This window comes from Podarcis pityusensis (genome assembly GCF_964106645.2).
Source record: "Podarcis pityusensis genome assembly, chromosome: 2".
Classification (NCBI taxonomy): Eukaryota; Metazoa; Chordata; class Lepidosauria; order Squamata; family Lacertidae; genus Podarcis; species Podarcis pityusensis.
Window position 1 is genome coordinate 93,327,311 of NC_138029.1, and position 27,592 is coordinate 93,354,902.

The 27,592-nt window shown below is 42.0% G+C and overlaps 1 protein-coding gene and 1 long non-coding RNA gene across 2 annotated transcripts; one reads left to right on the forward strand and one right to left on the reverse strand.

Annotated features, from left to right (window-relative positions):
* Positions 1-2,693: 2,693 nt before the first annotated feature.
* LOC308471636 (histone-lysine N-methyltransferase SETMAR) lies at positions 2,694-8,650 on the reverse strand. Its single transcript, XM_080995903.1, has 2 exons — positions 8,474-8,650; positions 2,694-4,966 (listed from the first exon to the last, which is right to left on the reverse strand). The coding sequence occupies exons 1-2, from the start codon at positions 8,546-8,548 to the stop codon at positions 4,166-4,168; spliced, it is 876 nt and encodes a 291-aa protein (XP_080852029.1). The 5' UTR covers positions 8,549-8,650; the 3' UTR covers positions 2,694-4,165.
* LOC308471673 lies at positions 5,164-8,892 on the forward strand. The gene is made up of 3 exons (XR_013983058.1): positions 5,164-5,718; positions 8,129-8,270; positions 8,644-8,892. It is a non-coding gene; the product is annotated as an uncharacterized lncRNA (long non-coding RNA).
* The last annotated feature ends 18,700 nt before the right edge of the window (positions 8,893-27,592 follow it).

Sequence of the window (27,592 nt, forward strand, 5' to 3'; positions counted from 1 at the left end):
ATTAGCAGAACCCCCTCCTCCTACTGCTGCCCTGGGCGTCTCCTGCCCAGGCATCGCCCAGCGGCCGCCCATCCGTGCCTTGGCATGCCCAGTCAGCGGGTCCAGGGCAAAGCCAGCAGCAAGCGAGCGGGAGGAGGCGCGCTTGGGCTAGATCAGCTCTTCTCCTGCTCACCTCTCATCCGCGATGGCCAACGACGAGCTGGCCAACAAGCTGAGCCACCGCTTGCAAGTCGAGGAGCACAATGGTAAAGCTGAGCAACCGCCCAAGCACCACCCGGAGGCTGAACCGGAACCCAAGCCAATGGCCTTGGGAAGCGGTGCTGACAGCGAGCTGAGCTCCAAGTTGCAGCAGCGCACCGAGCTCAATGACCCCGCCGACGGCACCCAGCACTGTGTCTTCAGCCCCTACTCCGAGTCCCCCTATGTTGTCTTGTATGCAACACATCACATGGGGACTTCCAGCGAGGCAAAATGACGGGCACCACAGTAGTGGGCAGCTCCTGAAGCTAGCCAGAGCTAACTACACTACAAGGCTGGCTCTGGGCTGCCGCTGCCATGCTTCCCGGGGACATTAGATGAAATCCGGGGACTGTCCCCAGGAAACGGGGACGTCTGGTAACGCTACCATAGCTCAGAGGCAGTGCATCTGCTTTACTTGCAGAATGGCTCCAATTTCAATCCACAGCATCTCCATGTAGAGCTGAGAGAGGTTTCCTATTTGAAACCCCGAAGAACTGCTGCCAATCAGTGTAGACAATACAGAGCCAGGTGGAGAAAGGGCCTGACTCAGTATAATGTTCCTGACAGTTTCTGGGGAAAACAGCGGAAGAGAGCTATCATCCCAGTGTCCTGCTTGGTGGCTTCCAATGATATTTGTTTGGCCTTTGTGGGAACCAGGATACTAGATGAGGGAGGCCTTTGGTCTGATCCAGCAGGGCTCATGTCTTTAAGGCTTGAAACACAGATGGTTTAAACATCATCACAGTATAATACTTTATTCATTTCTTTTTTAATGCCTTATAATAAAGCAATTTATTAGGTTTTACAATAAAAATAAACATAATAAGCAATGTAACATTGATCTTAACATATTTTCACATTTTCTTTGGACTTCCTCACATCTCCCGCTCCCACTTTCATCGTTGTAACGTTTTGTCAGCAATTTATCATCTTATTTAAATTCTTATATCCCTTATATTTCATAATCTTATAATTCTCAAAAGGAGCTAAATTTCACAATCTTACTTCTTTTCTTAAAAACTTCTAAATTTAGTGGTGCTCAGTTATTTTGATCTAGCGTCTTGTTTAGCATTCACTCAAATTACAGTACTTTTGTAAATAGTTCTTAAATTTCTTCCAGTCCTCCTCAATCCTCTCTTCTCCCAGGTCACGGATTCTGCCGGTCATTTCAGCCAGTTCCATGTAGTCTATCAGTTGTATCTGCCATTTAATGCCTTATAATAAACCGTATCTCAGTCTCAGGAATAACTAGACGTGCTAACAGATGGCTATATGGATGGGGGCGGGGGGTTGTATACAAATATATTTGTATTTTGAGTTTAGTGATCTGACATGGTCATCTCTTCCTGCCTCTGTTTATGTCCCCTATCTCTTGTTAAAGTTATTTGGTGGCTGAGATCAGCCTTTAATGTATAATCTGGTGGAAGGAAGAAGTGGTAACGCAGGATACCTTCTTTGATGTTAGACATTGTTTGGAAGAACATGTGGTATTGGAAGAGGGGACTAGCTAATTAATAATCTGCACTAGCTAGTTGGGCAAGGCACGTGGGCTAGCAAGTTAGCTATCTATAAATTAGATAGTTTTGGGGCATAGTTCTGAGAAGCTCGTGCATGAACTGATGGCCAGAGGGTCGTGCAAAAACTGAAGGCTACCTGGGGGTCACTTTGCCACTTCTTGAGGGCTTCCCAGTGGCAGATTGAAGTGCTTGCTTGGTAATGTTTGCTGTTTAGAATAAAATCTTTAATCTTCTCACTCACTTGTGTTTGTATTGCTTCTGAATCTCATTAAAAGAAGCTCCTTGCATTTAGCAAGACAGGGCCACATTCAGCTTGTTGCTGCTTCCAAGTCAAACTGAAAAATTCACAAAATAGGAAAACAGGCCCCTTGGCTTTTACTGAAGGCAGGCTTGAATGATCACAGAAATAAGGCTTCATATATATGAATATTTCACTTCCTAAAAATAACTGTGCAGCAGTGCTATTGCATACAGTGATTTCCTTTCTTTGCTTAGAGAGCCGAAATTGAAGGGGTGGGAAACCATTTTTAATCATAATAATATACATTCTTGTGTATTCAACACCAGTATCAGGGTATTTGTTCTACTGGTATGCAAGGTTGGGGCACTGATTGACACATTTCCATTCTGGGAAAGGAATGTGAGATTCAAAGAAGGCAGGAAAATGGTCAAGACAGAAGCAGAGCTCTGCCTCCAGTCCCCACTGAATGAGTTATTAGAATAATCACTAGGTATAATTTATGTTGACTTGACTGCAACAGAGACAAGAAAAAGCAAGGGCAGTATGTGTTTCTGAAAACAGGACTGTAGAAGTGCAACAAAGAGAGCAAGATGGAGTGGTGGGAAGACTCAGAAAATGTGATCAGTGGAGAATATCTGTTGAGGACAATTAAACAAGTCAGTAAAAAAGGGCAGGGGGAAAAGTGGAAAGGGGAGTCATATACTGTGCCAGTTTATTGAGTAGAATTATTTCCTATTCTTTACTGAATGGCTGCACATTCTCACTTGTTTATGTTCAGAGTTGCTTTTGCTGCCTAAATAAAATAAAATACCTGGCTCATATACTTGATGCCTTCTGGTCCAGATGGATAATAAATCTCAACCCACACCCATGCTTTTATCAACAAAGTAAAGGATATTTAAATATTTTGATATTATGATGGGTGTGAACTCAGTGGACTGCCTATTAGACAGTCATTTGAGATTACCAAGTCACCTTTAGGGGCAAGGGCCTGGTGATAACCCCAGGCAGATTACAAAGGTATGAGACAGCAGCTTAAGTTAAGCGGTTAATAGTATACACAGACTGTTTCATAATTTTTTTTTATATTGATAGAGTTTAGGTCTGATGAGGAATCTGTGAGGAGAACCTGAGCTTACAGGGTTAAACAGCTCAGAGTGTACGCCCCGCCTACTGTTGGGAGGGGGGAGGTTCGTCATGTCCGAGAGCCTCAAGCCTTTGTTCTTTCTCTCTACTTTCGCTTTTGAGGAGAGAGGACGTGTTTTCGCGATGCTGTTCGCTGTGATAGACAATGGATAGTCTGCTGTAAATAAAACTGCTTTTAGCTGCTAAGATCCTGAGTGGACTTTATTTAAGCACACTGAAGAAGGCACTGGAGTTTTTTTGCAGTCTTTCTCTTGCCGCTGTCGAAACTCTGCTATGCTCAGATATGTGGACATTGGAATGCAGAGGCTTGCACAAGGGAAGTGTGCCGGACCTCAGGCTTATCTGAGCAATAAATCAATTTACTCTGACAGAATCTAGTCACACTGGCATTCATTTGTTATGTCCCTAATGTTTTAACCAAAGGAGTTGGAAACCTGTGGTCATCCATGTATTGTTGGACTCATAAGCCCCAGAGAGCATGGTCAATGTTCAGGGATCATGGGAGTTGCAGTCCAGCAACCTATGGAGGGCCATAGGTTCTCCATCCATCCATTATCCTTTTATGACTAGAACAAGATATAGAAGGGGAATAACTTATTGCTGTACAATCCAAGACCAGAAAATTACTGGTTATACGTATGTACTGCTAATCACATGTACACAAAAGCAAGTTTCAATGAAATCATCATGTCCCATTTCTAGGTTTGGGTTCTGGATATAAATATGGTGAGTCATTCATTCCATAGTAATATATTTTGAAAGTTCATTAAGTCCCCAAAGGATTAGTTCAGGAAGAGAGGCCTTGATCCAGCTTTGGTTGAGTGCAATTAGTCAAATGTGACAGCTAGTAGTGGCCTGGGAAGTCACATGTTCCATGTGCATCAAAAGGTATATCCAGCCACTTCAATCAGCATTGCAATGTTAGATAGGGAAACACACCTCCATCATCTACCTGTGTGGAATGCTGATTCCATGCACTGATCTGCCTTCAGATGCCTTCTACATGCTTCTGGTTCTATTTTCAGAGTGTTTCTACAGCACGGCTTCTTAGGTCATCTTTGTGGAATAATGAACTATCATAAGGCAAAAAATTTGCACATAATTTGGCCCCACAATAACAGGGTTTCTTAGATACTTTCACTTGCTGCAGCTCTTCTTGATCTTTCTCAGGCGAGGAATTATGGTATCTACCTGAATAATCATATGAAAGTTCTTCATTGGCACAAATGTCACGGTTGGCAAAAAGTGGCAATTTAGGTACCATTGAGTCTACTCGGACAGGGACCATAAAGAGGTTTGGTTCACAGGAATGGTTCAGGAACCTACCAACATTACCAATGTAAGTGGGATCCACAAATGTCTCCATTATCTGTCCATCGCAGAAGTGTTCTCTTACTGCTATAATGTAATTTGAATCGCTTGATGTCTGTGATTGTATCCTTCTACATGCTTCTCCGAAGCTGAGTATTTCCCCAGCGTATTCACAAACAAATCTTCCTTTGGGTATAAACTCCAGATTGCGGAGACCCCATCCTTTCTTGGCAGTCTTGAAGACTTCAAGCCGGAATTGCAAGCCCCTTTGAATCACCCTGTTTTGGCACAACTCTCCACAATGGCACATAGTGTTGCATTCAAAAACAGGCTTCGAAAAATCGAGTTCATTTCCTTCACAGTTAATGCACTGATTGTTATAGTTTCCCCCATAATGAAGGCAGGAACACGTGGAGGCAAGACAGGAAGAGGAGTGACAGCTGCAGCCATTAAGGGAGACTTCAGATGGGTCTGGTCCTCCTCCCTCTCCAGCCACATGATCTGGGCTGTACTGCAAAAGAAAACAGATCATTGTGTAGTGTCTTCTACATTAAAAACAAACCAGCCATATCATATGATACAAATAGTGCATACTCCTATACATGTCTACTGAGAAGAAAGCACCACTGAGCTCAACAGGACTTACTTTTGGGTAAATACATATACAGCTGAATTCTCCATTCAAGGTTGCCAGTATGTTTGCTGAAATACACATCAACATATGAAATGTAAACATCCTGATGTTTACAAGCATACACAACTAAATGCTTTTCTGCATTTGCGTTTTTGATTTTGCCTTGCTCCCTAGAGGATTTCTGCAGAGATCTATTTTTACAATGCAGGTGCTAGTCCACATGGAATGGCTGAGGATGCACTAATAATTTAATTCCCTTAAAGTAGCTCATTAGCCAAAGCAAGGATAAAATTACACTGCCAAGCCCACACAAATCTCATGCTTCTAATTTTATCTGAAGGGACCAGCCATGATTCAGCGTGTTTGGGATGGCAAATAGATCCTTTAAGAACATTAGAAGAATGTGAAATAAAGTTTGCTTTATTTCTACATGACAGAATACAGAAAGGAGATGGTTGAAGTTTAATGCATTTCCTGTTTAATTTTCATCAATCCGTGGCTGTGATAATGTACATACTGATTTATCACAGCTTCGCTAGTTTCATTTCCCGGAAGGTGGAAGAAGCAACAAGGGGATCATCTAGCTTGGACCTGGTGCTCACCAACAGGGAGGAGTTGATTGACGAAGTGTAAGTACTGGGAACCTTGGGAGGAAGTGATCATATCCTCTTAGGTTTCATTTTCAGAGACAAAGGAAAGCTGAGTGTAGTTGGGGTAGCTAATACCGCAGAAGACAGAATCGGGATTCACTATGACCTTAACAGTTCAGAGAACTGGGGCATCGTATCCCCATCCCTGAAATAGATGACACATATTCTGGAAGGGATTGTGTTGATGTTGAAAAGTAAAATATTTCCATAAGTCTCTTGTTTCTTTCCCCTTTCCCTGCCATATTTAATCCAAATTTAAATTTGTAATGATTTTTCACTACAAATTGACTGGGAGGAATAAATTTCTGATGTATCATGTCTATTCCAAAATTTAAGATTATGTAATTTCAAACTATATTTCAATGAGGAAACATTTCAAAAGTTCACCCACTTTTTGTAGCATCTCATGTTGACGACTGATGTAAGAATATTTTTATTTGGTACACAGTGTACACACGTATTGGAAAAACATGTCATTGCAACCCTTTTAAAATCAATTTATAATAAGGTCAGCATTCATACAAACAACACATCTAATATTAACAAACTTTAAAACCAAACAGCAACAGGAAATCTAAACATTTGCCTGTGAATTACGTTTTCAAAGAACACTAATATAATTTAAGCAATAAGATGGAACGGTTTTGCCAAAGATAAGAGTGACATCTCATGGATGTAACTGATAGTGCAGGGTCATTTAGCACTCACTGGAGGAAGCAAAGGAAACCTGCCTGCTTTTCCACGTAATGATGGGCTGGTGTCTGGAAGGGTTCCAGCGGCTTTAGCATACGCACAAGAGCTAGAAATTGACCTGGAGGTAATAGCAGTGCAAATACCTTCAACTTTTGAACTCCTGCCTTAACAGGAGGATTAAAGTTATAGGAGACCTGCCAGAAGACAATGGCATCTATACTTTCAAAAGACAGGGGAGATTGCAATACAGTGGTACCTCAGGTTAAGAACTTAATTCGTTCTGGAGGTCCGTTCTTAACCTGAAACTGTTCTTAACCTGAGGTACCACTTTAGCTAATGGGGCCTCCTGCTGCCACCGCTGCGCGATTTCTGTTCTCATCCTGAAGCAAAGTTCTTAACCCGAGGTACTATTTCTGGGTTAGCGAAGTCTGTAACCTGAAGTGTCTGTAACCCGAGGTACCACTGTACCAAAGTGAATTAAACTTACATCACTCAGGCCTACTTAGAATCATAGAATGGCAGAGTTGGAAGGGACTACGAAGGTCAAGTCCAACTCCCTGCGATGCAGGAATCTTTCTAACTGGGACCGACTGGATAGCTCAGTTATGAGTGTGGTGTTGATAACACCAAGGTTGCAGGTTCTATTCCCATATGGGACAGCTGCATATTCCTGCATTGAAGGTGGTTGAGCTAGATGATTATCAGGGTCCCTTCCAACTTTACCATTCTATGATTCTATAAGTTAATATGTTTAGGACTAAGGTGGAATAGTATTCCAAGTAAAACAAATTTTGACTTTAGAGAGACCACAGGAAGTGGACACCTTGCTGAAGGCAGGTCTGGGTCTGCTAAGGGCCTGGGTGGGAAACCAAGCAGTGCCCCCCCCCCCAATACACACTGCCTTGAGTTCCATGGTGGAAGAAAAGCAAGTTATAAATGTGCTAACTAAATATATGTGTGGTGTAGTAGTTCGAGCACTCGACTAGGACTTGGAAGACCAAGGTTCAAACCCCTGCTCACCCGCAAAGTTACCCGGGTGACCTCTCTGTCTCTGCCTAACTCACTTTGCAAGTTATAGGTAGGTAGCTGTTGGTCTGCCATAGTCAAAACAAACAAACAAACAAAATTCCTTCCAGTAGCACCTTAGAGACCAACTAGGTTTGTTATTGGTATGAGCTTTCGTGTGCATGCACACTTCTTCAGATACACTGCAACAGAAGCTCATTGAAGCTCATACCAATAACAAACTTAGTTGGTCCCCAAGGTGCTACTGGAAGGAATTTTTTTTATTATTATTATTTTGTTTCACATTGCAAGGTTGTTGTGGGGGATTAAATGGGGAGGGTGGATGGGAGAGCACAAGAGCCACGTGTGCCACCTTGAGCTTGTTTGGAGGTGGGGGGAAAGAGGGCATGCAAATGCAATAAACCGATTAAATGAAATTGCACGAAACTATTCTTGCAGTGATGGGTGATATATTACGTGGGCTTCAGTCCCAAACATTGCAGGTACAACACCCGTACATGCGCAGCCCAATCCTATGCAACACTTCCAAGTACATCTGTGTAAGTGAATAATAATAATCAGTGCTTTTTTCTGGGGGGAAGCATACCCCTAAACATTTTTTTTAGAAAAAAGCACTAATAATAATAATAATAATAATAATAATAATATACAACCCCCCTTTTCTCCAAAGGAACTCAGTGTGGCATACGCAGCTCGGCCACCCTCATCATTTAATCCCCTGTAAACTCTCTCCCCGAAGGAGCAGCGGTTAGAAGAACCAGCGGTTCTCCACCTCTGTATTGAGAGACCTGGAGAAATTCTCCTAACCAGAGGTAAGTGGCAGACCCGGAAAGAACTACAATTCCCAGCGACCTTTGCGAGAGACAGAGAGAGGGAGAGAGAGAGAGAGAGAGAGAGAGAGAGAGAGAGAGAGAGAGAGAAGGCCGCCGTTCCCCACCAGCTTTCGCACAGCTGCTGAAACTGGCTTCGCCCTCTCGGTCCCCCGCCCTTCCGTTTCAAGGGTCGCCGCTCTCACCTGGAACGCCGGCGGCTCCTCCAGCCGCGGCCACACAGCCACGGGGAAGTTCTCCAGCCCTCCACTCAGGTCCATACTTCGCCTCTAAGGGTCAATCCGAAGAGCCAATACGGCCGGGGCTTTTTCTTTTTCTTTTAACCCTATTCTTTCCCCCGCCCTTGCTCTCTTAGGATTGGTCAGCTCTGAGCAAGGCTTCGTTCAATGAAAGGCCAAGCCACCAATGAAGGACAAGCTGGAGATGGACGCCGGAAGCGTCTCTGGAAGAAAGAGCCAAAGACTTGAGTTGAGAGTCGCGCATGGAATATCGCTTGCGGGCTAAGTTGCAGGAAGGCATTCTACTTAGTTATTTTGTAAAATGTGCACACCGCTTGATTGTAAAACAAAACAAAAACAAAACGCTCAAAGCGGGTTTGCAAAAAGATAAAACGATAAAAGAACATAAAAAAAAATCATAGCTGTATTTTAAAACATTTCAAAGCAGCAATAAAACTGCTGTCACATTTGCTAAGCAGGGTTGATTTCAAATTGGATGGGGGACTGTGCGTTGAGATGCCTGCCCTGCAGGGGGTTGGACTAGATGACCCTGGGGACCCTTTTTCAACTCTACATTTCTGTGATTCTACAATTAAAATTACCTCGGATTTCTAAGAATATTTACTGCAGGTGCTGAGAAGAGTACAGTGAAGGCATTTGAGAGCTACCTGTAGAAAACTGCGTATGTGTAGGAAAACACCGTACATTTTAAGCATAGCAACAGTGTGTCTCATCCCAACCAAAAGTAAAAAGGGTTTTTAAACACACACACACACACACACACACACACACAAACAAATTTTAAAGTGGAAGAATAAGGCATCTTCAGAAAAGTCTACTGAGCACTTGGGTCTGCATGTGTTGAACTTAGGCCGGGAGGAGAGAAGAAGGTCACATTTTTCCTTTGGTGCAAATTGAGAGGCAGTGTGTAGGATTTGTGGTGGCCATTTTTTGTGTGTGTGGTGGTGGTGGTGGGGGGGACGGCAAAGCCGCCACAACCAAACCTTGTAAACTTACTGGATTACTTACTCGGCTACATTAGGGCTAGTGTAACCCCACTTCTCTTCTCACCCTCTGCATGTCTCTGTTACAACAGTTTCAGAGCATAGGCAACAGATGTTAGGCTATCCCTGTCCAGACAGAGGCCACCAGCTGAAGTTGATGGGAGGCAGTCTGCGCCACTGAGGCCACCGGAGCCTCAAGCGGCTGCAAAGCATCCAGAAGAAGCCCCAAGCTATGCTATGTACCCATTCCTTCAAAGGGAGTGTAACCCCATGAAGAGCAAGCAACCTCCCATCCGATCTGGGGTACCATGGGCCTGAAGAGCATTCCCCAAGCATCACCCTTTGGAAACTACCATACAAATTTTGTAGTGAGCCTAAACAAAAAAAGTGTGCTGTCTGGTTTAAATCTAAATTAAAGATAAAGAAACATGAGAAGGGAGAGGGGGGCCTTGAACAGAGCACCTAGACAGCAGACTGAACAGGCACACAGGCTACCTACTCAAAGTCTTCTTCACTATGGCAAGATACATTGTATTTCTATTAAAATTATAGCAATTATTTTTTAACTTTGCTTCTATATATATTAACATTTTTTGGTGATGTATCAAATTCCTTCCTTGCGGCAATAGTGAGTGGTTACCCACCTGTAAAGGCGATAGAGACTGCATAGACCATGAAAAGATGTTGGAGAAGATGAGAGGGGGAGGAATGACAGGAAATAATTGTTTTACTAGTTTTTGATGCCTCAGCTATTACAATTAGGTTTCAAAGTTTCATTTTCTTGCTCCCAGCACAGCTAGATGTGTGTTCTCTCTAACAGCTAAATTAATGCAGGACATTAATTCAGTTGCAAAGCCAATCCCAGTCAACCCTTTAGCTCCATTAATTATTTTCTAGCTCACAAAGTATCTGAAAGTATACTTAATAGCTGCTCATTTTATAAACTTCTGTGTAGTCCCTCTACTGTGAAATGTTGCAAAGCCATTGGGTTGTCAGCGTGCCCCTCTTTTGAAAGGCCAAGCTCATTATCTGTAGGTCACAGCTGGCTTCTCCTGATCTGAGAAGCAAAAAGGAAGTCAAAGATCACTTCCAAGGCATTCACAAGCATTAGGGCTTTCCTGCTGTTTACTAATGAGACGGGCAGCCCTAATGAACAAAACTAGAGCTGGAACCACAATCAAATTAACGGAATATAGCAAAGTCAAATAAGTCAGTATGTCACTTGACTTTTCTTTGTCCAAAGGCAAAAGCAATGATAGTTAGGGTAACCACTCCCAACTAGCCCCTAAACCAACTAGGTGTCCCCATTGCAGCCCAAGACTATTGGTTGCCTCATTTTGCTTAAAGCAAACACAACACAACAATCTTAACACTTGATGGAGAAGAATGTCTGCCTCTTGTGAGAAACTTGTTCCAGTCGTAACTGAGGGCAATCAGATCAGATTATCTATGCAATTTATAATTCAGTTCGGCTTATGTAAGCAGCAGAAGACCATTGTTGTAGATCACGTTAGAGGACTCTGCAGCTGAAAAAGCATCCAAAAGTAATTCTAGTGTTATCTGGTCCAATAATGTAGCATTGTTATGGGGAAATAATTGGCACTGGGGGTTGTTTCAGGGTTTGGTTCCCTTTGCTTCATTTTTTATGGTCCATTGCTGGTGGCAAGTAGTCATTTCAACTTGAGGGTCTGCCTAGGAGAAAGACAGGTGTGCATACCAAGGCCCAATGGAGGCATCATTTTCCAAGATGGGTTGCAGTTGCTTGAGAATACATTGGAGAAATTTCAGGCGAGAACTGCAGATAATATGGTGAGTTTTTTTGTTACTTTCCCTGAGGGTTCTTCCCCAAGGCCACAGTTTCGTTTTTGTGAATTCATTCATTCACATTGCTTAATAGACACTGAATATTTAAGAATGTCTGATATAAGATAGAATCCTTGCCCAAGAAATTGGAGCAAACACATTGCATAATGAAGTTTAGCTGGCAGACTGCCCAGTCTGCTCTGGAGGAAAGCTGGAATCACATAGGCCTATGTGGAGAAATTATTTTTTAAAAAATTGTATTTCCTGTGGTAAGGATTTTGCTTCAATGAAAACCACCAACAGCATACGAATGTAACGAATCAATATGGCTAACTGGACCGAACAATATCCTCCTCACATATGCAAACAAACCTCACTGTAGCCAACTAAAGACAACTAGTCAAGCACTCTCCCCCCATCCCTCTCACTGTCAAGGAAGTGTGATAAGTGACTAGAAAGAGAACCTACTCAGTTGACGCAGACACAAAACCCCACACATACACTATATAAAAGAATATGTTTCACTACCCCACTCCCTTTCCCCTCTGTCTTCTTCCCCCAAATGTTGTGTTTTTCTCAACTGGATTTCCTTCTTTTAACATAACACTCAACAACCTTGAATTCTGCAAGTTGCTATTGCCATAGTAACAGTATATCTCAAATTTTCACTGTAATACCAGCAAAGCATTTACTACTGTACTTAGAATGGTTCAGTAGTCCAGACAAGTCTGACTAATGGGAGATGCATGAATTATTGAAATTCACTGTTTGGGGGGGGGGTGAAAATCCTGTGTAACATCACAAAAGTAGTCCATAACACCAGGCTTAAAAAAACCCCTAAGCTTAGTGGTTTCTCAATCATAAATAAGCGTAATTTCTTAATTGTATTTAAACATTAAGAATTATTAGGGAAATCTTAGACATGTCTGTTCAGAAGTAAATCCAATCGAGGTATATAGGACTTACACCTTTAATTACAACAATAGCAAGAATGCAAAAACAATCCCATCAAATCCAATCAAAGTCAAGTCCTTTTTCTATATTTTGTCCAGTTATCTAATTTCTTTGAATACTAATTCCCAGATTGTGGCCACCTTATCACATGTCCACCACATGTGATACAAACCAAACATCACACACCTCCTCCAACAAACTATTCTCTAATAAATAATCTAATCTCATTATGGACACCAGATTTTCCAAGGCTGTTAGGGAGAAACCCTTTAGGAGCTCCCTGAATGACTCTTCTTCCTCACTGTCAGGTGAATAAGATAAACGTGGAGAGTACAAGCAAGTCTAAGAGCCTTGATACCAGCCTTGCTGGACCTCTTCTGGGTTATTCTAGTATTAGATAAAGTTCACGACAAAGAAGTAGATAACTAATTTTGTCTGGGAATTTTAAACACAACCTATAGATCTATAGGTCTGTGTACTCCTAATGCACCGTTCTAGAGCTGACGTTCTGTGTCCTGGTGTCTAATTTTTGTAAAAACTGCCAGTTATGCTTTTCAGTTTTTAATTTATTTGCCTTATGTGAAATGATAACATTTCTCTTGGGCTGATGTTGAATATTATCTTGTTATCAGCCCTTCATGCAGGACTAAATAAATAAATAAATAAAATGCTTGCCTGCCTTCTCCCCCACTCCCATAGCAGCTCTGATTGATTTGTTTCTTTGTTTAGTGATGAATGTGGTACATTATATCAGACTGCTGTAGGAGATCTACAAGATACAGTATCTGATTTCCAAATTCCTTAGCTGATTAGACCCAACTGAAGAAAGTGAAGTAAGTTATGGATAGATAGTGTCTTATAGCTCCATGCTAATTTCGGCAGGACCATAATACATATTTTTAATAGTACGGTTTAGCAAAATTAGCAAGTTACAAGTTAAGCTATTAGGAAGAAGTGGCTTGTAAAAGACACCCACCAAAGGGATGTTTCTGGAATGAAACCAGATGTTATGCTTGGCAGCGTAGTTTGCTTGTATACTGTACAGTGGTACCTCGGGTTACATACGCTTCAGGTTACAGACTCCGCTAACCCAGAAATAGTGCTTCAGGTTAAGAACTTTGCTTCAGGATGAGAACAGAAATCGTGCTCCGGTGGCGTGGCGACAGCAGGAGGCCCCATTAGCTAAAGTGGTTCTTCAGGTTAAGAACAGTTTCAGGTTAAGAACGGACCTCTGGAACGAATTAAGTACTTAACCCGAGGTACCACTGTACTATATGTTTAATACTATCATAGAAAAGGAAAAGCTTATTAAAACACATTCATTTTAACAGATTTTCATATTGCATTTTTAAATTATTACAACCTGCCATGGGATCTCACAATGAAGGGTAGGTAAGAAATCTAATAATAATAATAATACCAGTAGTGAATGTTGGATGGGGTGGTGGCATCCAGCTGGCCTCCCCACAGCGTAGTCGCTGCTATTTATGGGGAGGGAGGGTGGGAGGAGCAACAGGGAGAACAGTGCTGTGCAAACACACTGGCAGGAGTGCCAGGAAGTCATAGAACCATAGAATTGCAGACTTGGGGGAGTTTCCGGAGGGTCATCTAGTCCAATCCCCTGCAATGCAGGAATCTCAACTAAACCGTCCTTGACAGATGGCCATCCAACTTCCGCTTAAAAACCTCCAAGGAAGGAGAGTGCACCACCTTCCAAGGGAGTTTGTTCATCTGTCAAACAGCTTTTACCATCATTACTTTTTCCATGACATTTAGTTGGAATTTCCATTCTTGTAACTTGAAGCCATTGTTTTGGGTCCTACCCATCCCCTCCCCCCCAAGAGCAGGAGAAAACAAGCTTGCTCCATCTTCCATGTAACAGCTCTTAAGATAGTCGAAGATGGCTATTGTATCTCCTCTCAGTCTCCTCTTTTCCAGGCCAAGCTCCTTCAACCATTCCTTGTAAGGTTTGGTTTCCAGATCCTTTATCATCTTACCCTCCTTTGCACAAATTCCAGCTTGTCAATATACTTCTTAAATTGTGGCTCCCAATACTCCAGGTGGGTTCTGACCAAAGCAGAATAGAGCGGGACTGTGACTTTCCTTGATCTGAATACTAGACTTCTGTTGATGCATCCTGGAATAGCATTCACTTTTTTTTTGCTGCTGCATCACTCTGTTGGTTCATGTTAAATTTGTGGTCCACTAAGACCTCTGGATCCTTTTCACAAGTATAACTGTGTCCCTCATCTTATATTTGTGCACCAGGTTCTTCCTGCCTAAGTGCAGAACCTTACATTTGTCCATTTGAAAGTCATGTTGTTAGTTTTTGCCCAGTTCTCCCATCTCTGAAGGTAATCTTGAATCCCATTTCTGTCTTCTGCGGCATTAGCTACCCCTCCCAGTTTAGTGTCATCTGCAAATTTGCTGAGCATTCCCTCAATTCCCTCATCCAAGTCATTTATAATGGCTTGAACAAGAATGGGCCAAGGACATGTCACTGTTTACCGGGACAACGAGGAACCATTAGTGACCACTCTAAGGTGAAGTAAACATTGCTACTCCACTCTGTCACCTAGTAGAAAATGGATAATTTGCAACTCATTAAAATTCTGGTTACAATAGCAAGCTTTTCAGCTTCACAAACTGATTTAGGGCATTGCTACAGTATACAATTCATGAACACTCTCTTTTAAAAACCTTTTAAGAGTGAAATTGATAAGCTAGTGATTGTCTATCTGATCATTTTCAGTACTCTACTGAGGGTATAGGGTGAGGACTGCGGAGCCATAAGGTTTCTTTTTGTTTTGTTCCCTCCCCCCCCCCCCAAAGGAAAGTTTACCCTTCCTTGCACCTGTTACACCAATACAGTGGTAAATGTAGCATTGCTGGACAGGTCTGCTGCTAATATGGTGGCAGCTTGTTAAAAATGTTCGTACACAGCTTTCGCTTTCTGTAATCACATTCATCTCCATGTTTGTCATCAGCTTTTGTAGGTAATGGCCATTTTAATCATCTCCTTTATCCATCCCTATAGTTCTCATTTTTACATCTGTGCAAAGCAGAAGTTCAATTTCTTCCAGTCCAAAGGCCTCTAGCACTGCAGTATCAGCAAAATCAAAAGAAACCATAATAAACCTCCCAACCTCTCTTGCTATCTAAACACTTGACCAAGAGATGGCAGTAAAGCCATGTTCGTTACAAGAAACTGATTAACTTCCTGGATGGTTCATAACCACCTCCTTTGACTGCTTCCTTCTTGGCATGGCTCTTCCAAGATCAAGTTAGTTATGTTTTGCCAACATTCTTTTGCAATATTTTGCCTGTTGTCACAAAATTATGGCTTCTTTTCTTTTCCCACACCTTACCATTTCTTAGCTCATTTGCCTCCTCTTCCTTATTATTTGTTTCTCTTTTGTTCTACTAATGAAAATCTGAAATACCCTGCTGTTTCATTTGAGCCAAGGCGTATCAGAACACCACAGAACATACTTGCAAATAAATAAATACAATAAAATGTTTAATGACTTTTTCTGTCTATGAGTTGGAATGCTTTGTTCTTTTAATTTAGAGAAAAGGGTGTTTTGGATAATGAAAAGTTAAATTGATTTTGGACTGGAAGTGGGAAGGAAAACTGCACGCAACAGGAAGCGAAGTGTTCCTCACATTTTTAAAGTTTTTGTGTTTCGATTTTGGCAATGGATGTGTAGGTATAATCAGTGCATGAATTCAAAAACTTCTCATGTGGCATGGCTTAATTTCTAACTAAGAGGCATGCAGCCAATCTTGTCTGCAAATCATACTTGGACCTCTTTTCCCCTGCCCATAGATGTGAAGAAGATAATTGATGTTTTTAATGAGGAGACAATGACACACTGCATGTGCTGTTCTTGCTGTTGTTGTTATTTATTAACTTAACTTTTTTCAGATTAGCAACTTTACTTAAAAAATGCAAACTTAAAAAACGAGACACAAAATACCAGGTTTTTGGGTTTTTTTGTTTTTTGTTTACCAGGCATATTATTAATTTTTATCCTGCCTTTTTTCTAGACTGGGACTCAATGTGTCTTACAACAAATTGTAACAAAGATAAAATACAAAATGCAAAAACAAAATATTAAAGAAAAACACAAAAGATTAAAAAGTAATTAAACTGAAATAGAATTAAAATATAAAAAGATCTATTAAAGTACAGATAATAAAAACAGCACAGCACTATAAAAGTGTACACAAAGATAAAGATGATGAAAATTGACTGTATTGTTAAGCAGATAATGAGTTAATCTGTTTTAGATTAATACTTCTTCATCTTCCTGTCCTGGAGAACGAGACATTGCTCACCAGGTATTCTGGACTTAAAATTCCTCAATCACATCATTTTAATTAACTGATGAATCCAATTCTTGTTCAACATACAAAATTATGAACGAAGAAAGAAGAAAGGCTGGAAATCAACAGGATGGAAAAAAATAAGGACGAGAAATAAGTAAAGAGGCAGAAAGCTAACAAAAGAACCACAAGAGTGGTCAAGAAGCCAAAACAGGAGATTTTTCCTGCAGGGAAGACAACCCACACAAAGCTGACTAGAGGCAGGACGGATCTGGAGGGCTGAGGGCAGGATGGGTCCTCCTACTTGCTTGTGTGTCACAAAAGCAGCCCCTTACCCCCACAGACCTCTCTTCACAAAAGAGGTGGCGAGCAGAGCTTGGACAGGGACAGAGCTATGAAACAAAAATAGACACAGGCAGAAGGAAAAGGCTGGAATGGATCTGCAGCATTTGCCTGTCTCTGGAAGAGACCTGGAAGCTGATCTGAAATATGATCTGCCTTTAAGCTACTTTGAAACATGAGTTGCTATGTTTTTCTAAGGTTTCCTTACACATAAATAGTCAATTAGTTACTTCTGTGTTTTATTTTCTTTTGAAAACAATGTTCCATTTCTGAATCTCTGTTCTGATTATCAAATAAATTTACTTAATCGGACTCTTGAGACTCTGGAGAGTCCCATGGACTGCAAGAAGATCAAACCTATCCATTCTTAAGGAAATCAGCCCTGAGTGCTCACTGGAAGGACAGATCGTGAAGCTGAGGCTCCAATACTTTGGCCACCTCATGAGAACAGAAGACTCCCTGGAAAAGACCCTGCTGTTGTGAAAGATGGAGGGCACAAGGAGAAGGGGACGACAGAGGACGAGATGGTTGGACAGCGTTCTCGAAGCTACAAACATGAGTCTGACCAAACTGCGGGAGGCAGTGGAAGACAGGAGTGCCTGGCGTGCTCTGGTCCATGGGGTCACGAAGAGTCGGACACGACTAAACAACAATCGGACTCTGGAGGTGTCCCAGTTGTTTATCTAGGCTGAATTGGCTCCCCACCACTACCTCTTGGTGCTCCTACCAGCGTGGTTTCACAGATTTTTTAAGCAAGCCCTGCAAAAAAAAAGCCTTGTTCTCCTTTAAAAGTGCAAACTGTCAGCCTGGACTGTCTGCGCATTTGGGCAGAGAGTTAAAATCACAGATGGTGACTACTCTACCTCAAGGGTGGAGGGTGCTTGGACCTATTTGTCCTATATGGATTAAAAAACTCTTCACTGAGGTTTGCGTATGCATGAATCACTACTCTTACTGTGCCTCCTTTCAATTGGAGATATTACCTCTTTTTACAAAAAATGGGTGAAAAAAAATCTTCAAAGGCTCCCTTAACAGCTAGACAGCTTCTTGACACTCACTTTGTGGTGACCTTCAATATAGACTTTAAAATTAACCATTACCCTTGCACTGTCTTCCCTCTGTTCCTCTAAAAATGGGCCTTGGGGACCTGGCCTAGGGAACTTTGAGGCAAAGTATAGTCATAACAAATGGATCTGTCAAGCAGCAGTTTGCATTTATGAATACACTCACAAATGCAAACTTAAAAGAAGACATCAGGAAATGCCACAGACAACTCAATAAGTATGTTTTTAGGTTATTGCCAAATTTATTTTATTTTTTGAATATTTTAAATAGTAGTTTTTAATTGTTTATACTGATAATTTTCTTGTTTTATTCTCTTTGTAAATCACAATCAAGTGGCATATAAGTTTTATGATTTTTTTTTTAAAAACCCACAAATTTATTTTGGGGTCAAATGAACCACATTGGGCTTTCAGGAAAGTATCAGATATACCTACGATGATTGCTGAGAAAATTTTCTACAACACATTTGATAGTATGCAGGAGGTTAGAATGTGTTAATTGCAGCTAGTTGGACTTCTGAGTCGGGGCCCATACGTTATTCTAGTATTTAACATGCTCACTGCTCTTAAAACCTGGAGCTGGAGTTTGTGGCCTCCAAAACAATGTTTGCAGTTTCCTGCAGTCTCCAAAACAAACTGTGCCTCATTTTGCCTTGCCTTCCTGAACATGCTCCTTTGATGTTCATCATTATAGGTCTGCCCAAATGTCAGTGACATCAACAAACATTTTTGCGGCTCCTCTCATTTCATGAATGCATTTATTAGCAACTTTTATTAATAGCCACACATACATTATCATATTTTCTCTCCCTTCCACTTTTTATCCTTTTCTTTTTTGAAGTCATTTCTTATGTTTCCATCCTGGTGTTCCTCCAGGGACCTTGCAGTGGCACAGCTAAGTTTATTTCACTTAATCTTTGTAACTAAGCACACTAAGGGATGGCAATCCATGCCATACGTGTACATGGCTTTCGGACTGCTTTGTGCGGCAGATAAATGGGAGGGCATGGACATTACTGTGTGACTTGGGGACTTTATGTGTGAAGCCAGACAGACATGGCTCTGATTCAGTAGCTGCCCATGTGGGAGTTCCCCTCCGGACACCAACATCACTGCAGCTTACTCGGACAGGGCAAGGCAGTGGTGATGTTCAGGCTGCTCCACACATTGGTGGAGATAATCTGGTGCTCCCACCAGTATGGCTGGGCATCCTCAACCATGCCTCTGTTCTATCCTGCCATAGCCCCATCCCAGTAAGCAGCAGCCCCAGCACTGTCAGAAGGCCAGCTCTGTAGCCCTGCCATAGAGCTGCTTCTGGTCTGATTCATGGAATTTCTTGCATCCCAAGAAACGTGGGGAGGGATTGAATTTTTGTCACCCTTTTGTACACCCCCCTGGAATTTTCTGACAAACGGCAGCTATTCTTTTAAATAAATGAAAAATAGAGAAGCGGGCTGCTCCAACTACGAAGCTCTTTTCTAGCATATCACCACATGTTCATGACTGAGGGAAGGTACACCCACCTTCTCCTCTTTCAGGTAAAGAGAATTGATGACTGTGTGGACCAGCCAATTGACTTGCCCAATGTCACTCAGGCTGCAATCCTATATACACCTACCCAGGGGTAAATCCCATTGAACTCAGGGATTGCTTTTGAGTAGAAACGAGGAAGATTACAGTGTTAAGTGAGCTTCATGAGTCACTGGGAGTTAGGACATGTCATCGATCTATCTATCTATCTATCTATCTATCTATCTATCTATCTATATCATCTATATCTATCATCTATCTAACTATCTATCATCTATCTATCTATCTATCATCTATCTATCTATCTATCTATCTATCTATCATCTATCATCTATCTATCATCTATCTATCTATCATCTATCTATCTATCTATCATCTATCTATCTATCTATCTATCTATCTATCTATCTATCTATCTCCTATCTATCTATCTATCTATCTATCTATCTATCTATCTCTCTATCTCCAAACAGAACATTAGCCTCTGCACTGCACTGGCTTCCTGACAGAGCAGAAATTTGTAAATATGCCAAAAGGTGTCTCCACAGCCGAATGCTATTACCTTGACATGTGTCAACAACAAGGTCAGGATGTACTTAGTTTATAAGATATAATGCTAAAAAAATAACACATGATCATGAAAAAGAATTGAACAAGCATTTCTAGGCTAAAGAAGCTACGCCTGCTGTAGAGAATTTCCAGATTTTTATTGGCCAGGTAAGCATCAAATAGGGATGCGGGTGCCACTGTGGTCTAAACCACTGAGCCTCTTGGGCTTGCCGATCAGAAGGTCGGTGGTTCGAATCCCCACGACGGGGTGAGCTCCCGTTGCTCGGTCCCAGCTCCTGCCAACCTAGCAGTTCAAAAGCACGCCAAAACAAGTGCAAGTAGATATATAGGTACCGCTTTGGTAGGAAGGTAAACAGCGTTTCCATGTGCTGCTCTGGTTTCGACAGAAGCGGCTTAGCCATGCTGGCCACATGACCTGGAAAAAACTGTCTGCAGACAAATGTCGGGTCCCTCGACCAGTAAAGTGAGATGAACACTGCAACCCCAGAGTCGTTCACGACTGGACTTAACTGTCAGGGGTCCCTTTACCTTTAAGCATCAAATAGGACTAAGCATCAGATTAAAATAGACCTCTTATTTAGATTGATTAGCAGCTGCTTACTGGTGGTGTTTTGGCAGTTCTTGTTGCTGCTTGAAGACTTTCATATTCACTTTTACATTTAGATTCAGCATGTTTCTTTGCTACAATATTTATCAAGCAATAGGTCTGCCTTATTCACAAAATGTAAGTGGTGCTTGTTGCACTCACACCGTGAGATCTGCTTCGTTTTCAAGGTTCTGGAAAATATGGATGCTTATTCCTTCTGGAAAACTAATAAACATCATTATACATAACTAGAAGCCATTGCATCCTATTAAATTCAACTCAAACATAATATAAACCAATTTTCCAGCCTAGTGGGTCAGAGTGGAGTCACTCTCCTTTGGGTACACAGATATTCATAAGGTAATTGCCACAAAACACAGCTATACATGGAGTGCGTATTCCAGGATACTAGGAATTGTGGTCAGACCACAAATCTGTGGCTAGCATTTTATCCAGCTTTCTCCTCCCGCTGCTTTGTGTACCATTTACTGGTTATGTTCCTTATTTTCTCACTAGTTACATGATGATCAGCTGCTGCAAATGGGTGTGAAAATGTAGGCCAGGGACAAGTGCAGAGTAACTGGTTTTATTTTCTTGAGCCCAAATCCTAGAAAATGCTCCTGCTTTCCTCAAGTCTTGGACTTGAATTTTCTGGCCAGGCAGGGAGTTCATTGTCACAGTCAAACCTTTGTTTCTATGGTCACATCCACATCATACTGTAGTTTGTTGAGAGTGCTGGGAACTGTAACACTATGAGGTAAACTAAAGTTTCCAGGAGCCTTTGGGTGAAGCCATGACTGTTAAAGTGGTATAAACATGCTAATGGTGCGAGCAAAGTCCCATTTTATGGATGACAATTATTGCCCTGCTTGATCATGACAGTTTCTGTTTCCTTCTTAGCGTATGGATTGTCATTATTATTTGTCATTGCTGCAGTTTATTTTTAATAGTGCTGTTGTGCCATTCTGGGCAGTGTGTGCTGCAGAACCAGCCAAAATGTGTGAGTAGCTTCGCTTGAGTTGAGGGCCAATTGGCTGCTGGATAATTTTTGATTTAGAGGCATGGAATGTGCAACTGTAGATGACCTCTGTTTCCATGGAATGATTTGTTTGACTATGCAAAAAAACATTGAAGTAGAGTCCATTGGCTGCAATTATCACATCAAGGGAATAATTCACAAACTTGTTCTCAGAAAGCGCTTTCAGTATAAGAGGCCCTTAATATAATCTTGGTATTTCCCACTGCAAAAGCCTATCATGCCCTTAATAACCACGAAGAGGGGAAAGAGTATAAGCACAGGACAGATAAAAGATAATGACATCTCCATCTCTGTTACAAAGGTGAGGCCAGGACATTTGGATTGAATTGGGGACTTTGACGCAGAGCAGTAAGCCAAACAAGGATAGCAGAGTGTGCTCATAAAGCACCCCCACCCTCTCATCTTTTTGTTAGAATAGAGACTGGTCTTTTATTCTGTAAGGATAGTACCACGTCTAGGTGTCTATGTGCCTGATGTGACTGCAATACTAGAGAATATTGTTAATCCCTAATCTCCACCAAGCAGTAGCAAAATTCAAGGGGGTTCCATAGTTGTGTTTCCATTGGGAAAATCAAGGCACAGGGGAGGCTAGTGTAGTTAAGAAATATGGTTTATTGTACACATATTTACACCTGGAGTCTTCAATGGAGGGGGTGCAGCAAATCATACCCCTCAACCACCCCAATTTGACTGGGACACCCCAGAACTGCACAAGCCATCCCAGCTTTTGCTGGGATCCTGGAATCTCCCAGTTTTTGGTCCTGCGCTCTTGCATGAGTCAGCTGGCTCCCATGAGAGTGTGGGACCCAAAGACACTCATGTGCATGAGTGTGTGGGTGTGTTGTGGGTGGGGTGGGTGGAGGGGGCTGGCGAGAGACTGTTGGGGTGGAGAGGTGAAGTGGTGAAGTGGTGGCAGCAGTGCACAAAGGCGGGGCCCATCAGTGGGATGGGGGGGAGTGGTGAGTGCTGAGGGAAGGAGGGGGCCTGGGTGAGAGGAGGCGGAGCCTCTGTTGAGGTGTCCTGTGTGAAGGGGGGGCATCACTGAGGGGTGGCTGTATCTGTGGAAGGAGCAGGGAGGCATTGGGAGAAGGCATGATTTCAAGTGTGTTGAATTCAGGGTAAGGTCCTGAATTTCATCAGCAAGATGTTGGAGGGTATGGAACATTATACCCAAAAGTGTCTCTTACTAGAGACAAACAGGTCCAGTTGGTGTGTGTGTGTGTGTGTGTGTGTGTGCTGGGCACCTTTTAAAGTTAAATAAAGGAGAGACTTAAAAGTGATTTGCTTCCTTCCTTATGCTTTGTGGACAACAGTTTCCCTGTGAAAATGGAATGCGCAGTGTAGGTGCCCCTAGGAAAGTAACCTATCCAATTTCAGAAGTACAGGGCAGGAGCTAGGGAGATGTGGTGATTTTTTTTTTTTTAACATCTTCAGGCCACAAATGGCATCATAAAGTGAGTGCCAAGCTTATTTGACAAAAGTGGATGTGTGGTCATGTGACAAAGGCAGAAGGCTTTTGAATGCCTAGCATTTTCCAAACAAGCACTGCTAACAGAACCAGGAAAGAGCACGGAACAAACAAGAACAAGAGGACATGAACTCAGCAACCCCTTTTTCCAAAGCACTGGTAAAATCATCTCCTTTGTTTAGAAGCTGGATCTATCAGTCACAAAACAGGTCTCCCTCCCTGGAATGTTTACTCATATGTTGAGTTGTGGAGAAATGTTTTTCCTGCCTGCAAACAACAACATCTGAAGAAGTTCAGAGGTCTCCACTTTGTTTGGGGGAGGTTCAGATAGATCTCACTTGGACAACCTTGACTCTGTCAGAAGTGGCTCAGCTTTCATTCTTCATCCAGGATTCATCTGCATCTTATGCACGCCCCTAATAGTGAATGCATGTTGAGCTTCGAATGGCCACTTGGGTAATGGACCATAATGGATGTACACAGAGAAAAAGGGCAACACTTCCAAGGGCAGGGGAAGTAAATTTCAATTCTGATTGTAGCTTACATAAAGAGGAAGTGCAATGATTGCAGAGTGCTAGGAGTCACCCCTATTGAAGCATCTTTTCTTTCTGTAGACAGTAAATTGTGTGACTGACTTTCATTGTTTGGCTTTGAACTGAGATGAAACCAATTTATTGTCTCTGTGTAGGTGTCTCCTTGTTATCTCAGAGTGTTTTGCTGTTGTGTTCTCTCCCTCCCTCCCTCCCTCCCTCCCTCTCTCTCTCCCTCTCTCTCTCTCTCTCTCTCCCCCTCTCTCTCTCATCTCCTCATTCTTTCTCTCTGAATGTTCATTGTTCATTCTCTGTTCTTTACCATCTGCTTTCTCTCTGAGTGTGTGTTTCACCATTGCACTCTCTCACCTCTCATTGGTAGCTTGGTGTATTCTAGAGTTTTCTCTTTCCCCACACTTCCATCTTTTCCCAGTACTACTCTGTATGGTATGGACTTTACCAGTCTTGGCAATTTGATATCCGCTTTATTGCGGTGGTCTGGAACCAAGCCCGCAATATCTCCAAGGTATGCCTGTAGTATAAACGGTGTTTTCTCTCTGAGTGATGAAGAATTTGGAATAGGGTAGGCGGGCGATCTGGGTAGACTGCTGAACTTATGCCAAGTGCTCAGTTTCTCACTAAAAAAGGCTAGAATGACAAACCACCCACTCCTAAGCATTTTTGCTCTTCAGTGAGTCCACTGAGTCCAGCAGGGCTTACTCCAAACTAAGAATGCATAGCATTGCAGCAGTGAAGCTTGCAGAATATGCAGTTTTACTCAGAAGTATGCAGTAGGGAAAAATAGTATTGAAAAGTTTATTAAAGATTTACATATTATTGCCCCTTCTCCACTTCAGTGTTGCTCTTGACCTGCAATAGAATATGACAGGGCTTGAAAAATGAATAGGGACTGAGTTGTAAGTGGCAAACACAATATGTGCCTGCATAATGTGTTACTGCTCTTTACACGGCAGGGGAGTTAATCTTAACTTAACAAATTCCCTGCTTTTTTTGGTACGTGAGTTAATCTGTGCCTTAACTCTTCTCTTAAACTGATTCTTTTAAGAAAACAAACTTCAGAATTGCACTGGCATTTGAACAGCACAGCATTTTTCAGCAGTATCAAGCCAGAGGTTTATCTGTTCATGTGAGTAGGCTGGTTATATGGCTATTACAGAGCTGCTATGAGGCTTCTTTTATCTTTGTCAGTCTTTTGCTATATATCTTGCATCCAAATTGTAAAAGAAATGAAAATAAATCCTCAGAGGGGTTCTGAAGTGCAACTAACACCATGCAGAGAAGGTGAAAGGCAGCATTTCGATGGTTAAATATTCCATTGTCCTGTTTTATAGTTTAATGAGTTGAAAAACCCAAATACCTTATTGGTGTTTTTCCCTCTTGGACAAATACTTTGATTACTCATTTGCTTTGTCTTTCCAACTGCTTACCTTATCATTGTATTTCACAGAATCCTGTTTATGGAGCTTGCAATTAGTAATACTTTTTATCTATTTCCCCAGAGTCTTCTGAGAAAGGGCTACAAATTTGTTGTTTCAGCCATAGTCATCAAACTTTATTTTCTAGATGAGAAATGTGGTCCCGTGGTCCTCTATGCTAAAGTAGCTTTTAAGGATTTTTGACAAGCTCTGCAAGATAATAATAGTTCCCAGTTAAATTCTTCTTCAGCAACATCTGGAGGGTCAACCGTTCCCCACACCTGGCCTAGACCATCACCTAATGCAGTGTTTCCCAAACTTGGGTCTCCAGTTGTTTTTGGACTACAACTCCCATCATCCTTAGCTAGTAGGACCAGTGGTCAGGGATGATGGGAATTGTAGTTCAAAAACAGCTGGCGACCCAAGTTTGGGAAACAGTGACCTAATACCTGCTTCAGCAGTTGATGCAAGTTCTTAGAGTGGTTGAGAAGCAACAGCTACACTAGTGTTACAAAACAATGCCAGTGCAAATTTTTAGTACTGGGACATAAGCTATAGGTTTTGTTTACTCTGATACTTATGCTAAGAATATAATAAAAGGCCCTAATTTTTGATTATCAGAAGCAACCCAACTCATACAGTCTGCAAAGGGAAAGAAAACAACTGACTCTGGAGTCAATTTATTTTCCTTGAAGGCTGATTTGTTTACCTTAAACTTTCTTTAGTCACAAGTTAATTTTTGGCTGTTACATTTATGGTAGATATCCACACAGATCCTGTTCTTAGGAATGGCTCTTTAAACCCTAGCTGCTCTGCAAGCTTACATTTGGCAGACTCTGGCTTTGAGGTCATCCTATGCTCACGGAGGAGTGCTCAAATTAGGTCTGGTTTGTGTTTTTAAAATGGCTTTTTTCTTAGGCTAGGCTACAGAAAACCCATTCCAAAGTCTTTGGCAGTTAAGATGTTGCTTAGCCCAACTAATACACACTGATGGGTGAATTCATTCATACCCTAACATTTTTCCAAAGCCGATAAAAAGTACCACAATACACATGAAAGTTGAAGGACTGACAGCAGCTGGTAAGACAGACACATTCCTGTCCACCATTTTGTTATTTTCCATGCCTGGTTTCTAAGCAACAGTCCCTGTGCTCCCTCCACAAGGAAAATTAACAGAAGGGCCCATATGCTATTGTGGTTGTGATGTGAACAAACAAGAGACAAATTTGTGATGATGAAGCATGTTGTCAATTCTATCTGGCAAAGATAGGTAGTACCAAAATGAAGCCCAGATCAGAGAAGGTAGCCAAACTAAAGAGAGAGAGAGAGAAAAGAATTTTCCAAATCCTACACTTGATGGCTGTCCTTGTAGAAGCTGTGGATCGCTATGATGACACTCATTTTACATACCCATGAAAAAGAGGACATGTCCTGGAAAAGGAGGCAACTCTGTAGATGAGACCTGCCATTGAAATGTATTAACTTTTGTGCACCAAGTTAAGTGGTGAAATGCCAAATGCAAACTCATGACTTGCATTGTTCCTGCGCTTTTCACTTCTATACATTAGCAAGTGAAACTCTTCATGGCGTGGAAATAAGCACAATCACCTGCTAATTTGTGAAGCTCTAGCTGCTTAAGGAGGAGAAGCTGCAGAATCCTCTAATGTGATATATAGCAATGCTCTTCTCCTGTTTTTATACGCTAAACTGAATTATAAATTATGCAGCTAATATGATATGGTTGCACTTTATCCAATGCACATGGGCCCAGATCATGCAGCTAATTTTTTCTAGATAAAATCCAGCTGCATTATCTGGGCCTATATGCACTGGATTTCACAAGCTTATGTTCCAGCATGAATGTATATTTATAGCAGAGGTGGGCTATAAAATATACATTCTGCTTCCCAGTCTTCACCATGTTTAGGGGAACGATCAATTTGTCCAGTAGAGCTAGCTTGTAGCTTGTATACAGAAGATGCTGAGATATTACTGCTAGCCCTTTAAATCTTTATTCCTGAAGTTCTTAGGGATATGGATTTACATGGGAACAGGTTTGACTATGAGCAGGGGCAGCCCATCTGAGGTAAAACAGAAAGGAGCTTCTCTTGCTTGGGTTGTGCAGCGCTGTGAAGCGGCAGTGGCAGGTTCCGGCAAGATCTCTTTGAGGATCACCAGAGCACCTTCCCAAAGGCGTGCTGGTGATTTCCTCTAGGGACACGCAGAGTGAAGCATCTTCGCCCCGCATGTCGCTTGTACCAGGTAAGATGGCTGGTGGTAGCCGGGGAATGGACTGGGGGGGGCCCTGCCTGGACTGTGGGTGGGGAGCATTGTGTGTGTGATGTCATACATGTGCAACGGGGGCCCTCAATGTTGGGCACAACTCGGCACGCCTGATGTCTGATGATTTCCTATCACTGGCAGCTTAATG

Coding starts and splice junctions, on each gene's coding strand:
- LOC308471636 (XM_080995903.1), bottom strand. CDS start 8,548: ATGGACCTGAGTGGAGGGCTGGAGAACTTCCCCGTGGCTGTGTGGCCG. Junction 4,967..8,473: donor AGGAGCCGCCGGCGTTCCAG/GTGAGAGCGGCG, acceptor TTTCTTTTGCAG/TACAGCCCAGATCATGTGGC.